The 15,548-nt window shown below is 43.1% G+C and overlaps 1 protein-coding gene across 16 annotated transcripts in view; it reads left to right on the top strand.

The window, feature by feature from the left end:
* LOC138758107 (calcium/calmodulin-dependent protein kinase type II subunit delta) overlaps positions 1-15,548 on the top strand; it is a 461,931-nt gene that overhangs the window by 270,435 nt on the left and 175,948 nt on the right. For all 16 annotated transcript variants that reach the window (XM_069926557.1, XM_069926558.1, XM_069926551.1 and 13 more), the window contains one exon: positions 10,863-10,928. In XM_069926557.1, the coding sequence (XP_069782658.1) occupies positions 10,863-10,928 (66 nt within the window). The remainder of the gene's footprint in view (positions 1-10,862; positions 10,929-15,548) is intronic.

The following is a 15,548-nucleotide window of genomic DNA, read 5'->3' as shown; positions in this document are numbered from 1 at the left end:
GCAACCTCCTTTGAAGAAGACCGCAGAGCCTACCTCACTGACAAAAGGCAAAGGAGGAAAAACCCAACACCCATCCCCAACCAACCAATTTTCCCCTGCAACCGCTGCAATCGTGTCTGCCTGTCCCGCATCGGACTTGTCAGCCACAAACGAGTCTGCAGCTGACGTGGACTTTTTACCCCCTCCATAAATCTTCGTCCGCGAAGCCAAGCCAAAGAAAAAGAATTACAGTGCCAGTGACCCTCGTTCAAATCCAGCACTGCCTGTAAGGAGTTTGTACGCTTTCCCCGTGTCTGTGTAGGATTTCCCCCGGTGCTCTGAGTTCCTCTCAAACCCTTCAAAATGTATTAATTGAATGTATTTGGGCAGCACGAGCTCATGGGCTGGAAGAACCTGTAACCATGCTGTATGTCTAAATTAAATTGTAGAGAAATGCAGACCATGTGCAGGCAGATGGCAGGAATATAATCTGGCAGCATGGTCGACGCAGTTGGGTGAGCTAAAGTGCTTGTTACTGTGATGTAAGGTTCCATACTCCTCCAAAGCAAGAGGAAACATAAAAATAATCATTCATTGAATTTACTTGTCTGATTTGATAATATTTATCAATATTTCTTGAAGAGCCTTGAAGTTAAAGTTCTTCATGCATATTTTCCCATGGATATGGTTAACAATCCAAACCTTTTGCTGAGTGAAAATGTCTTTTACTCCGAAGTACATCTCAAGTACTGATCTCCCTGTTTTCAAGCCCTGGTTTACGCTCATCTTCTCTTGTGGTCCACCGCTATTGCTGCCATTGTCATTAAAATCATAGACTTATGCAATGCTCTTTAGAGCAATGTATTCATGCAAGCCAAGTTGCCCATCTGAGCTGGTCCTATTTGCTGATGCTTGTATGGGGAAAAAAATGTTCTTCAGTCTGTTTTAAATCTTTCCTCTTTGCCTTAAAATTCTGCCCTCTAATTTTAGACTCTCCTCTTTGCCTTAAAACTCTGCCCTCTAATTTTCGACTCTCCTACCCTGGGGAAGATACTGACTAGATGCCTCATTGATTTTCTATTCTCCTCATGATTTTGTTTAACTCAGCCTCGAGAGATAGAGGTCCAATCAGAATCAGAATTTATTATCATGGACATGTCACTAAATTTGTTGTTTGACAGCAGCATTAAGATGCAAAATTGCTATGAATTAAATTTAAAAAATTAATGCAAAAGAAAAGGTGAGGTAGTGCCTGTAGGCCATGAATTAAATTTAAAAAATTAATGCAAAAGAAAAGGTGAGGTAGTGCCTGTAGGCCATTGTCTATTCAGAAATCTGATGGCAGAGGGGAAGAAGCTGTCCTTGTGATGCTGGGTGTTCACCTTTAGGCTCCTGGTCCTCCTACCTGATAATAGCAGAGAGAAGAGGGCATGGTCTGGCTGGTGGGGGCCCTGATAGCATCTTCATGAATCTTTTTTGCATTAATTCCAATGTAATGGCATTCTCCCAACAGTAAGGCAGCTTCAATCACATACAGTATTCCAAATATGCTATTTTCAATTGTTGTACAGCTCAAATTTGACATCCCAACTCTGATTGGCAATGCCCTGACTGTTGAAGGCATGTGAGCCAAATGTCTTCATCATCACCTTTATCTGTGCTGTCTCTTTCAGGGAGTATGTGCCCGTACCCCAAAGCTGTCTGTTGTAACCAGATGGCATCAAAATTGACTGCCCAATTTCCAGCTATTCCCTATTCCCCCCCCCCCCCCCATTCTCTCATCTTCCTTTATCCCTCTGACTGCAGCTCCCCAACCCTTGCTTTCCTCTCTCCTATCAAACTCCTCTGGAGTTTTTTCTTGTCTTGACAGTTGGTGCCTTCATACCAGGCAGTGATGCAACCAGCCGGAAAACTCTCTACGGTACACCTGTAGAAGTTTATGAGGGTCTTCGGTGACACATCGAATCTCCTTAGACACCTTATAAGGTATAACTGCCGGCAAGCCTTCTTTGTGATTGCATCAACATAGTTGAAGCTATTCCACACTGCCACCACTCTCTACGTGAAGAAGCTCCCCAAATGTTCCCTTTAAGCTTTTTCACCATTAACCCATGTTCTCTAATTTGTTTCTCTCCTAACCTCAGTGGAAATAGCCTACTTCCAGGACAGATCCTCTGAGATGTTGACATGCAGGAATTTGAAGTTCTTGGGTCTCTTGATGAGAACTGGGTCATGTTCCCCTGACTTCCTCCTGAAGTCAACAATAATCTCCTTGGTTTTGCTAACATTGAGTGCAAGGTTGTTGTCATTACACTATTCAATGAGCTGATCTATCTCCCTCCTGTACACTTCCTCATTGCCATATGTGATTCTGCCGACAACTGTGGTGTCATTGGCAAACTTAATAGATAGCATTGGAATTGTGCCTGGCACACAGTCATGGGTTTATAACGAGTAGAGCAGTGGACTAAGCACATATCCTTGGGGTGGACCTGTGTTGATAATCAGTGAGGAGGAGAAATTGTTTCCAATTCGGACTGACTGTGGTCTTCCAATGAGAAAGTCAAGGATCCAGTTGCAGAGGGGAGTATGGAGACCTAGAGTTTGTCGCTTGTTGACCAACACTGAGGGAATACTGGTATTGAGGGCTGAGCAGTCGTTGATGAAGAGCAGCCATATGTATGAATTGCTGTTTTCGAGGTGATCCAGAGATGAATGGAGGGCCAGCGATATTGCATCTGCTTTGGAGTGATTGTGACGATAGACAAATTTCAGCGAGTCCAGATCTTTGGTTAGGTATGTGTTAATTCTGGCCATAACTAGCCTCTCAAAGCTTTTCATCACAGTAGAAGTTAGTGCTTGAGGCAGCTCACTCTTCTATAGGGAACGCTGCTGTCAGAGGGCAGCAGCAATCATTAAAGACCCACACCACCCAGAACACGCTCTGTTCTCGTTGCTGTCATCAGGAAAGAGGTATAGATGTCACAAGGCTCCTCCACCATCAGACTCCTCAACGACAAACTCAATCTGAGACTCATTTAAGGACTATTGTGCACTTTATTGATTTTCTTTTTTTATAAATTGCACAGTCAGTTTGTTTACATTCATTATTGTTTACAGTTTTTTCCCTGACATGTTTTATAATGTGTACAGTTTATTGTTTACACTACCAATTAGTGGTAATTCTGCCACTCCCAGAGGAAAAGGGTATCTCAGGGTTGTATGTGATGTACTCTGACAATAAATCTGAATATGTTACTCTTGCCAGCAGATGAACTAGAACTGACTAGCTTTCCAAATTCATTTTTGTAATGGATTGTATCAGTGAGGTGAGGCTCTATGAACAGATATCCACAGGGCCATTCCTGAATGTGAGAGCATCCAGGGACACCAATCAGGTGGTAGGCAATTCTGCAATATTGTAACAACTCTTCTGGATCAAGGACAACATGCTTCCACTCTGGTTTTAAAATTGCACATAGAAACAGCCCATCCTATGCCCTCATGCCCCAAAAATGCAGTGCCACCATTTTTTCTAAAACATGTTGCCTCCTGGAGCAGAGGTAGCATTCAATAAGCAATTTCTTTAACTTCAGCAAAGAGCTATTATTTATTCTTTTCTGCTGTATAATTGGGGTTGTTTTCAGCAACAAAGCTTACTATTTTTCCTCACTGCATTGGTGATGAGATCTTGTTGCTTGTTGAATATTTATGGAACTTAATTAACAGTGGGTGACTATTCTTCATTGTAAAATGTGCTTGCTTGTTGCATTGTATTTTTAATTGCAGAGGTTAAATTATTAATGTAGTAAGAAACCCCATTTGTATGTTTGCCATTAATTGAAGACAAGTGCAGGAAAATTGCCAGTGCTGACAATGAATTAATAAAATTGATGAGCTGATCTGCATTCACCTTTCATGTTAAGACACTCAGACTAATTAGGTGAGAAATTATTATTTCTTTCCTAATGGTGAGTCACCTCAACTAACAAAGATTAGTAACCTGAAATTGTAATAGGATATTTTCCTGCATAATTTTTGCCCTCGGTCTATAATTAAAATGCAGTCAATTATATAAATTACCATGGGACCTTCCAAATCACAAAAGAATATGTAAAGATTGGGTACTGTCATATATTTTGTGTGCTCAGAATCTGAAGTCCAGTGTTACTTCTGTTTCTGAATGAAGGCAGTGTTTGCCTGTAGAAAGATTAGAGTTTGATCCTTTTCATTCAATCAGATGATACTTCCCTGTACTAACTGAATCTGTACATTGATCCTAGCTGCAATCTATCTATTGTGATCAGGACAAATAAAATTCATCCTATCAGCCTTCACAGGGGTCTATATAAGAACATAAGAGCAGAAATAAGCTATTCAGCTCATCGAGTCTGTCCCATCATTTAATCAGGAGCTCATCCATTTTCCCACTCAGCTCCACTGCCCATCCTTCTCCCCATAACCTTTGATGCCCCTGGCTAATCAAGAACCTCCAACTCTGTTCATGTTCCTGTCTAAATTTCTCTTCAGTGTTTCTATCATATCTGTTTCCATTATATCCCTGACAGCATATTCCACCCACCTAACAATTTCTGTGAAACAAATATTTACATCATAAATTTCCTTTAAACTTTTCCCCTTTCACCATAAGGCTACATCATCTAGTATTTAATAAGTCCACACTGGGAATAAGACTGACTATATATGCTTCTCATAATTTTATATACTTTTATCAGATTACTGTTCAGCCTCTGATGGTGTGGAGAAAACAATCCAATATTGTCCAACATCTCCTTGCAGCTCATACTCTAATCCAGAAAACAATCTGGCAAACCTCTTCTCCATCTTCTCCAAAACCTCTGCATTTGACTAATCCACCGATCAGTACTCCAAATGTGGTCTAACCAAAGTTTTATATACTGCAATATTTCTCATAAGTTTTATACTCAATTGGTTCACAAAGGAAGGTGAAGATTCCCTACAAGAGCATTATTCTCTTTCTTCAGCTGATGGAGTTTAATCTGGACAAGTGTTGCACTTTGGAAGGTCACATGTGAAGTGGAATATATAGAATTGATGGTTGGGCTTTTAAAAGTATTGTTGTGCAAAGGGATCTGGGGGTCCAGGTCCATTGCTACTTGTAACTGACCATACAAGTAGATGAGGTAGTAAAGGTGGTTTATGGTCTGTTTGATTTCATTGGGCAGGGCATTGAGTATAAAAGTAAGATGGTTGCGTTGCAGCTATGTAAAACATTGATAAGGCCACACTTGGAATACTGTGTGCTATTCTGGTTGCCCAATGCAGGAAGCTTTTGGAAAAGGTGTAGAGAGATTTACAAGGATAAATTATGGGGAGAGATTGGACAAACTTGGATTGTTTTCTCTGGAATGTTTTTCTGCCTGAGTGGTGTCCTGATTGAGGTATATGAAGTTTTTAAAGGCATTGATAAGGTGGATAGTCAGAATATTTTCCCCGGGGCAAACATTATACACTAGAGAACATGCATTTAATGTTTAGAGGTGGGAAGTTTAAGGGAGATATACGGGGCAATATTTTACAGAGTGAATGTTAAATACAATAGTGGTGTTTGAGGTATTTGAATGTGAAGGGGATGGAGAGATATCTATCAACTGCAAGCAGTTTTAGCTTTATTTGATCATCATGTTTGGCACAGACAATTAAATTGGAGGGTCTGTTCCTCTGCTGTTAGGTACCTATATAAAACTATGGGACCAGACCCAAGCTCTGTATGTTTATTTGCAGAGAAATGAGTTCCATCACATTTTTTTATTGTTCAAAATTATTCTTGCATGTATAAAGAAAAAGTTTGTTTAACAAGCAGCCCAGCTAGTTAACGATACACAGTAGAGCAATAAAAGCACAATATGGAGTACACAGTTACAGGGAGAGATTAGTTAGAACAGAGCAAAGGAAACATTATTTTACTGGCATGAGGTTCATTCAAGAGTCTGATAACTGCAGAAAAGAAGCTGTCCTTGAATCTTGCAATGCCTGATCTCATGCTCATGAATTTTCTTCTAGATGGAAGAAGAGAGAACTATAGAATACTGCAGCACACAGGCCCTTTAGCCCTTCTAGTCTGTGCTGAGCCCCACTGTACTGCACCCAAATCATATGCCTCATACCTCTCCCATCCATTTACCTGTCAAAATTTTTCTTAAATGTTAACATTGAGCCTGCATTCACCACTTCAGCTGGCAGCTATTCCACACTCCCACCACTCTCTAGGTGAAGAAGCTCCCCAAATGTTCCCTTTAAGCTTTTTCACCATTAACCCGTGTTCTCTAGTTTGTTTCTCTCCTAACCACAGTGGAAATAGCCTACTTTCATTTACTCTTTTTATAACCACCATAATTTTGTATACATTCAACAAATCTCCCCGCATTTTTCTGCACTCCGGGGAGTAAACAATGAGGATGCAAACAGGAGGCAGATAGATCAGCTCGCTGAGTGGCGTCATACCAACAACCTTGCACTCAACATTAGCAAAACCAAAGAGATGATTGTGGACTTCAGGAGGAAGTCAGGAGAACACGATCCAGTCCTCATCGAGGCTCAGTCGTGGAGAGGGTCAAGAACTTCAAATTCCTTGGTGTCAACATCTCCAAGAATCTGTCCTGGAGCCTTCATATCAATGCAATTACAAAGAAGGTTCACCAGCAGCTATACTTTGTTTGAGGAGATTTGATATGTCACCGAAGAGAGGTGAACATTCTGGCTGGTTTGCATCACTGTTTGGTACTGGGATTCCAACATTCAGGACCAAAAAAAATCTCCAAATGGTTGTTAACTTGGCCTGCAATATCAAGGGCACAAGACTTCAGTCCATCAAGGAAATCTACAAGAGACAGTGTTTTAAGAAGGCAGCCTCTATCCTCAAGGACCTTCACCTAGGCTATGTCCTCTTCACTTTGCTACCATCAGGTACAGGAGCCTAACTATGAGCACAAGGGCATCCTCTTCCCCGCTGCCATTAGATTCCTGAATAATCTCGGAATCAAAGACATTGCTTTACTTTGACTTTTGTGCACTATTTTTATTTATTAAGATAGTTTACATGGATGTTTGCATTGTGATACTGCCACAAAATAACACATTTTGTGACTTGTTCATGATAATAAAAGTTCTGATTCTGATTAAGTCCTAACTTGTTTAATCTTTCCATGAAACTCAATTGTTCAAATCCCGGCAAGATCCTTGTAAATCTCCTTTATACTCTTTCAATTTTATTAATATCTTTCCTGTAGTTTAACGTCCAAAACTGCACATAATACTCCAAAATTGGCCACACCGATGTCATATACAACTTTACCATAACATATACTTTAATTTATGAAGGCCAATGTGCCAAAAAGCAGTCTTTACAACCCTATCTACCTGTGATGACACTTTCAGGGAAAGTTTGCATTAATTTCCAACTTCATTTTGCAGCCCATTTTTTTTCAGCGGATCCAGATCCCTTTCAAAGCCTTTCTCTCTCTCCACAACACCTCAGATTTTTGTGTTATCTGCAAACTTGCAGATCCAATTTACCACGTTACCATCCAGATCATTGATATAGATGACAATCAACAATGGTCCCAGCACCAATCCCTGAGGCACAACACAAGTCACAGGGCTCCAGTCTGAGAGGCAATCATCTACAGGTACACGATCCTTTATCCGGAACCCTTGGGGGACAGTGGGTTCCGAATTTCAGATTTTTCCGGATTTCAGAAAGCCAGATTTAAACCCACCCGAATTGTGCTGGTGAATCCACCCCCACCCCCTTCCAATCGCGCTGCCGTCTCTCCCGCCCAACTCACGCTGCCGATCTCCCCCCTTCGACCGCCCGACTCGCGCTGCCCGTCTCCCCCCCCACCCCAACTCACGCTGCCTGTCTCTTCCCCCCCTTGTCCGTCTGACTCACACTGCTGGTCTCCCCCCAACTCGCACTGCCAGTCTCTTCCCCCCTCGTCCGCCCAACTCGTGCTGCCAGTCTCGACCCCCCAACTCGCACTGCTGGTCTCTACCCTCCCCCCCCCCCCCCGACTTGCGCTGCCGGTCTCTTCTCCCCCACCCCCCCCCCCACCTTTGCCTGCCCGACTTGTGCTACCGGTCTCCTCCTCCCCCTTTGCCCTCCCAACTCGCGCTGCTGGTCTCCCCCCCCTTGCCCGACTCGTGTTGCCGGTCTCTTCTCCCCCACCCCCCCCCCACCTTTGCCTGCCCAACTTGTGCTACCGGTCTCCTCCTCCCCCTTTGCCCTCCCAACTCACGCTGCTGGTCTCCCCCCCCCTTGCCCGACTCTTGTTGCCGGTCTCTTCTCCCCCACCCCCCCCCCCCCCCACCTTTGCCTGCCCAACTTGTGCTACCGGTCTCCTCCTCCCCCTTTGCCCTCCCAACTCGCGCTGCTGGTCTCCCCCCCCCCTTGCCCGACTCGTGTTGCTGGTCCCTCATCTGCCCGACTTGCGCTGCTGTCTTTCTCCCCAGTTTCCAGACTTTGGAGCTTACCAGATTTTAGATGTTCGGTACCTGTACTACTACTCCAGATTCTCCCATAAAGCTAATGTCTAATCCAATTTACATCACATCATGAAACTTGATTCACTTCCCATGCAGAAAGCCTTGTCAAATGCCTTACTAAAGTTCATCTACACAACATCCACGGCCTTTCCTTCATCAACTTTCTTGGTAACCTCACTGAAAAATCCTATAAGATTAATTAAACATGACCTTCCATGCCCAAAGCCAGAGACAAGAGTGTGGATGGGGTGGGACAAACCATTTCATATGTTGGCTGCTTTTCAAATACTATAGGGAGTACAAGTGAAGTCAGGAGAGGAGAAGTGTGTTTGTGTGATAGCTTGAACTGTGTTCACAGCTCTGCAGTTTCATTTTAATATTTTTAAATTTTACGTTTGTTTGAAAGACACAGAGTCAAAGTAAAATGAGCTGAGAATATAAAAGGAAGCCACAGCAGGCTTCTGTGCAGTGAACAACAAGGATAATGTTTCAGGTCAAATAATTTTTATCAGTAGAAGGAAGGAGAAAAAATAAATTCAAGTTGCAAAAAGAAAAAAATGGAGGTGGGGCAAAAGTGACAAAATATCTCTGATAAGATGATACCACAGTTACTGTGGAGTTAAATTGTAGATGCGTTTTGTTGAGAAAATGTCAGGTTCAGTAGGTTCAAAGAGAGACGAGTCTGGACATAGGGTTTGCAATCAAATATAACTTTATTAACACAACAATTAATAAGAGACAATTTATAAGGGAGAGTGGGAACGTACACAGTTTATAAGGAAGCATGGGAACATAAGTGCACAATTTTTAAGGGAGCATGGGAAGAGATCATAACAGCAAACAGGGGAGAGCACTGGCAATGCAGATGTTTGCACACTATAAGCAGGGGTTATACACACCTTCCTGGACCTCTGGCTAAGAGGAGGTGGATCTGGTACCACTGTACCCATAGGGGAATATGCACTCTCGGACCCTTGATCAATTGAGAGGTGGATTTGGTACCACTCCAGCACAAGGGTATATGTGTGCAGTCCGTCCCCTGATCAGTTGAGAATGGCTGCTCTACTGCCAGTATTGATCTATAGCAATTTTAGGAATTGTAACACCACGGCTCAGCTTCAGTGCAGTGTGCACCTTACCCATGACCTGGCATGGAGCAGTATCTGGGGCTACCACCACAAGGCAGAGAGACCAGGTGTCCTCTGTGTTGGTGCTAAATATAGGTCTCCAGCCAATATGGATGCTAGGTGATTTGAACCAGCAATGGCAAGGTGTGCATTGACCAGTCGTCTGAGCCCAATCTTAACTGAAACTCCACCTACAAATCGTAACTTTGTAGCTTTGAGTGCAACAAAATGTATACCACGTACTGACAGGTGACGTAACTTCCAAATGAGTTTCAGGCACAGAGGCCACATGACAACCAGCAATAAATAGGCAGGGAGGTCATGCCTCCTCCACCCACAACAAGACATCAGACACTCAGTGAATCAGTGGGGACCTGGGGAAAGAAAGGGGGAAGAATGGGAGAGAAAAGACTACAGACCAACAGACAAAAGGTGGTTTATATCTCTCATTTCATCCATACTGCTTAGAGTCCTACCATTAACATTGTATTCTGCCTTCAGATTTCACCTACTGAACTGAATCACTTCATGCTTTTCTGGATTAAACTCTATCTCTATCAGCTCTGCATCCTATCAATGTTCTTCTGTAACCTCAGGCAACCATCTAGACTATCCACAATACCTCCACAAACTTAGTAACCCACCCATCGACTTCTTCCTCCTGGTTGTAAAAATCATGTGTGGGGGTGGGGGGGGTGGTCCCAGAACACATCTTTGTGGAACACCAATGGTCACCAACCTCCATGCAGAATATCAACTATCTATAACCTCCCTCTGCCAGGTTATTTGTCTACCCTGTGCGCTATTTAAGATGGAAATGATTGGTTCTGTTGAAAGGAATAAAATAGAAATTTAAACTCAAGGACTGAGTATCCACTGAGTCTCAGGTACAGAATACCAAATATTCAATCCTGCATGAAGAAATGTCTCCACATCTCAGTCCCAAGTGTCAAGCTGTTACTGTGAAGACAATGCCCACTGAGTTTGATAACTTTCATTACTTCCTTGATGCCATGGAGGCAAATGTTGATTAAATGCAAGACTTTATTACTAGTGATACATTCTTAAGACAATTCATTGCTTAGTTGCATTATAGCTGAAAAGATGTTTTCAAAAATATGTCAATTTTCAATGTTTAACACTAAAGTAACCAAGCAAGACCATGGTAGCAGTTTCTTCTTTTGGAGAGAATTTTAAAAAACCTTTTCTATGTCCTTTCCCTTATTTTAGAGTGACTGGAGGAGAATTATTTGAAGACATTGTGGCCAGAGAATACTACAGTGAAGCCGATGCCAGGTAAGTTTATTCTTTCCATTGTGTGACTTCGAGGTCTGGAAATTCCTCAGAGTGGTTCCTAAGAATTAAAGCATAACCTGCTGAAGGAGTGGAAGAAAAAGAATGGTTGGAGTTTGAACCAAAATTCTACATAAGAAGCTGGTCGAGAGTTTCAGCTCAAAACTCTTCCACTGATGCTGATCGACCCATTGTGTTCCTCCAGAAGGTTGTGTTTGGCTTCAGATTCCAACATTTGCAATTTCCTCTATATCTCCAGGCTCTGAGGGATTTTCTGGCCTATCACTTTACATTTTCTCAGTTAGGCATTTTTTTTCAGGACAGTCCTCAACCCAGTTCAAGAAAATCTTGTATGTTATGAATTCTGCAATTTTATTTCCTGAAATAGTTATATTTAATTTACTGAAAAGACCTGTTCATACAATATAGACACCAGCTTATTTTCCTGAATGTGTAGTTTTCATTGTAAAATCAAGCAAACAGTTATTTTCTAAAGAGAAACACAAGCAGCAGGATGCTGAATTCTTCAATATTGCTGGAGGACCTCAGCAAGACAGACAGCATTCATGCATAGAAAAGGTCAGTGAACAGTTTTGGTATGAACACAAGATAAAATCGTTAAAATTACATGTAAAAGGGGGGGGGAAGGTGTATGAGGTGAAGAGACGTTGAGAGACAAACCATGGGGAGGTGTGAGAAAGATGTTCAAAAGAAAAAATAAAACTGGGTAGGTAAAGAAGAGATGGAAACAGTGGAATCTTTTGGGGTTTGCCTAAATTGGAAACTCACTCTGACAATGGATGAGGTTAGCCATGGCAAAGTAATGGCAAGGTCAACCTTGCACCAAAACAAAGGAGATGATTGTTGAGCAGAAAAGGAAAGCCAGAGGTATACAATCCAGTGATTATTAAATGAATGGAGGTGGAGAGGGTGAGCAAATTTAAGTTCTTGGGAGTCATCATCTTAGGGGATCTTTCCTGGAACCAACACACTAATGGCATCGTGAAGAAAGCACATCAGCAGCTCTATTTCCTCAGGAGTTTGTTTTAATACTTCCATTAATAAAGGCATCAATAAGTCTTTAATTTTTTATAAAATTCAGACATAAACCCATCTTCACCAGGAGATTTACCATTTTGCATAGAATTTAAAGCCTTAATAACTTCTTTCAACATAATTGGAGAATCTAAATCCTTCCAAGCTTGGCAATTCAAAGATGGAAGTTGAAGCTTCTGTAAAAAATCATTAATTTTTTCTTCTTTGTTCAGTGATTGAGATGAATATAACTTAGTATAATACTCTCTAAAAGAATCATTTATATCCTAAAGTTTATGTAATTTTTGAATTCTTCTTAACAGCATTCATAATCTTTGATGCTTTTTCTGTTTTCATTGCCAAGCTCATACCTTATGTGCTCGTTCTCCTAATTCATAATATTTTTGTTTAGTTCTGTCAATTAATTTCTCAATCCTGTGTCTGAATTGAATTATAATGCATTTTTTATTTATCAATTCCAACATTTTTTTTACCAGATGGTTTCTTTGTAATTTTTTTTCCCAAAATTGCAATTTCCTTCTCTACTTCCTGAAGATAATTTTAGTCGAATAACATTATTTGGCCTCTTAAATAAGCATTTAATGCATCCCATAAAACAAATTTTTATTAACTGAATTAATATTTAAATCTAACTACATTTGTATTTGACTCCTCATCAAATCACAAAATTCTTCATTTTTTAATCTTTCTCTTTCTTTGGCTTGGCTTTGCGGACGAAGATTTATGGAGGGGTAAAGTCCACGTCAGCTGCAGGCTCATTTGTGGCTGACAAGTCCGATGTGGGACAGGCAGACACGGTTGCAGCGGTTGCAAGGGAAAATTGGTTGGTTGGGGTTGGGTGTTGGGTTTTTCCTCCTTTGTCTTTTGTCAGTGAGGTGGACTCTGCAGTCTTCTTCAAAGGAGGTTGCTGCCCGCCGAACTGTGAGGCGCCAAGATGCACGGTTTGAGGCGAGATCAGCCCACTGGCGGTGGTCAATGTGGCAGGCACCAAGAGATTTCTTTAGGCAGTCCTTGTACCTCTTCTTTGGTGCACCTCTGTCTCGATGGCCAGTGGAGAGCTCGCCATATAACACGATCTTGGGAAGGTGATGGTCCTCCATTCTGGAGACGTGACCCACCCAGCGCAGTTGGATCTTCAGCAGCGTGGATTCGATGCTGTTGGCCTTTGCCATCTCGAGTACTTCGATGTTGGTGATGAAGTCGCTCCAGTGAATGTTGAGGATGGAGCAGAGACAACGCTGGTGGAAGCGTTCTAGGAGCCGTAGGTGATGCCGGTAAAGGACCCATGATTTGGAGCCAAACAGGAGTGTGGGTATGACAACGGCTCTGTATACGCTAATCTTTGTGAGGTTTTTCAGTTGGTTGTTTTTCCAGACTCTTTTGTGTAGTCTTCCAAAGGCGCTATTTGCCTTGGCGAGTCTGTTGTCTATCTCATTGTCGATCCTTGCATCCGATGAAATGGTGCAGCCGAGATAGGTAAACTGGTTGACCGTTTTGAGTTTTGTGTGCCCGATGGAGATGTGGGGGGGCTGGTAGTCATGGTGGGGAGCTGGCTGATGGAGGACCTCAGTTTTCTTCAGGCTGACTTCCAGGCCAAATATTTTGGCAGTTTCCGCAAAGCAGGACGTCAAGCGGTGAAGAGCTGGCTCTGAATGGGCAACTAAAGCGGCATCGTCTGCAAAGAGTAGTTCACAGACAAGTTTCTCTTGTGTCTTGGTGTGAGCTTGCAGGCGCCTCAGATTGAAGAGACTGCCATCCGTGCCGTACCGGATGTAAACAGCGTCTTCATTGTTGAGGTCTTTCATGGCTTGGTTCAGCATCATGCTGAAGAAGATTATATATATATGTTCATTAATTATTATGATTAATTTCTAATTGAGAGGGGTGAATAAGGTGGAAGAGGTGGGCGGAAATTTATTCATAAAATCCATATATGGCTTCCAAATACTATAAAAATGTTCCATTCAATTTCTTAAACTATAAATAATTTTCGGCGACACTAGGTATTAATCTATTTAGGAGAATCCTAACGAAGATTTTGCCTGCAATGGAGAGCAGCGTGATTCCCCTGTAGTTTGAGCAGTCTGATTTCCCGCCTTTGTTTTTGTACAGGGTGATGATGATGGCATCATGAAGGTCCTGAGGCAGTTTTCCTTGGTCCCAGCAGAGCTTGAAAAACTCATGCAGTTTGGCATGCAGAGTTTTGCCGCTAGCCTTCCAGACCTCTGGGGGGGATTCCATCCATACCTGCTGCTTTGCCACTTTGCAGTTGTTCAATTGCCTTATATGTCTCTTCCCGGGTGAGGACTTCATCCAGCTCTAGCCTTAAGGGCTGTTGAGGGAGCTGGAGCAGGGCGGATTCTTGGACTGAGCAGTTGGCACTGAAAAGAAATTGGAAGTGTTCTGACCATCGGTTGAGGATGGAGATCTTGTCGCTGAGGAGGACTTTGCCGTCTGATCTGCGCAGCGGGCTTTGGACTTGGGGTGAGGGGCCATACACAGCCTTTAGAGCCTCGTAAAAACCACTGAAGTCGCCAATGTCCGCGCTGAGCTGGGTTTGTTTGGCGAGGCTAGTCCACCACTCATTTTGGATCTTCCGGAGTTTACGCTTAAGATGGCTGCATGCGCGACGGAAGGCTTGTTTCTTCTCTGGCCAGGACGGCTTTGCAAGGTGAGCCTGGTGGGCAGCTCACTTCTTTGCCAGCAGCTCCTGGATTTCCTGGTTGTTTTCGTTAAACCAGTCCTTGTTTTTCCTGGAGGAGAAGCCCAGTCCCTCTTCAGTGGATTGCAGTATGGTAGTCTTCAGCTTATCCCAGAGGGTTTCAGGGAACGAGTCCGTGAGGCGGATTGCATCCTCGAGCTTTACTTTGAGGTTTGCCTGGAAGTTTCCTCTCACTTCGTCTGACTGCAAGTTTCCAACATTGAACCTCCTTCTGGGGGCTTTACTGTTCCTGGACTTTGGCTTGAAGTGAAGGTTGAGCTTGCAGCGAACAAGCCGGTGGTCAGTGTGGCATTCCGCGCTGGGCATGACCCTGGTGTGGAGCACATCTCGTTTGTCTCTTTCTTGCACCAGGACGTAGTTCAGGAGGTGCCAGTGTTTGGATCGGGGATGCATCCAGGTAGTCTTCAGGCTGTCCCTCTGCTGAAAAAGGGTGTTTGTAATGACAAGCCGCTGTTCTGCGCAGAGCTCCAACAGGTCATTGCACTTGCCGACACCATGCTTGCCCAGGATTCCTGGCCAGGTTTCTGAGTCTTTGCCGACACGAGCATCGAAGTCGCCAAGGATGACAACCTTGTCGGCTGCGTTGAATGAGGTTGCGCAGTTCAGTGTAAAACTTGTCCTTTTCTGATGGTTCCGCCTGGAGAGTTGGAGCATAGACACTGATGAGGGTGATGCAATGCTTGTTTTGAAGGGGGAGTCGCATGGACATGATACGGTCCGAGTAGCCTGTCGGGAGGTTTTCGAGTTTGGAGGCAATGGAGTTCTTGACCATGAAGCCTACACCAGATAGGCGTTGTTCATCCATAGTCTTGCCAGACCAGTAGAGTGTGTAGCCCGCGCCGCGT

Source organism: Narcine bancroftii, chromosome 3, assembly GCF_036971445.1.
Source record: "Narcine bancroftii isolate sNarBan1 chromosome 3, sNarBan1.hap1, whole genome shotgun sequence".
Classification (NCBI taxonomy): Eukaryota; Metazoa; Chordata; class Chondrichthyes; order Torpediniformes; family Narcinidae; genus Narcine; species Narcine bancroftii.
Note: the sequence above shows the minus strand (reverse complement) of the source record. Positions and strands in the feature narration are given on the sequence as shown.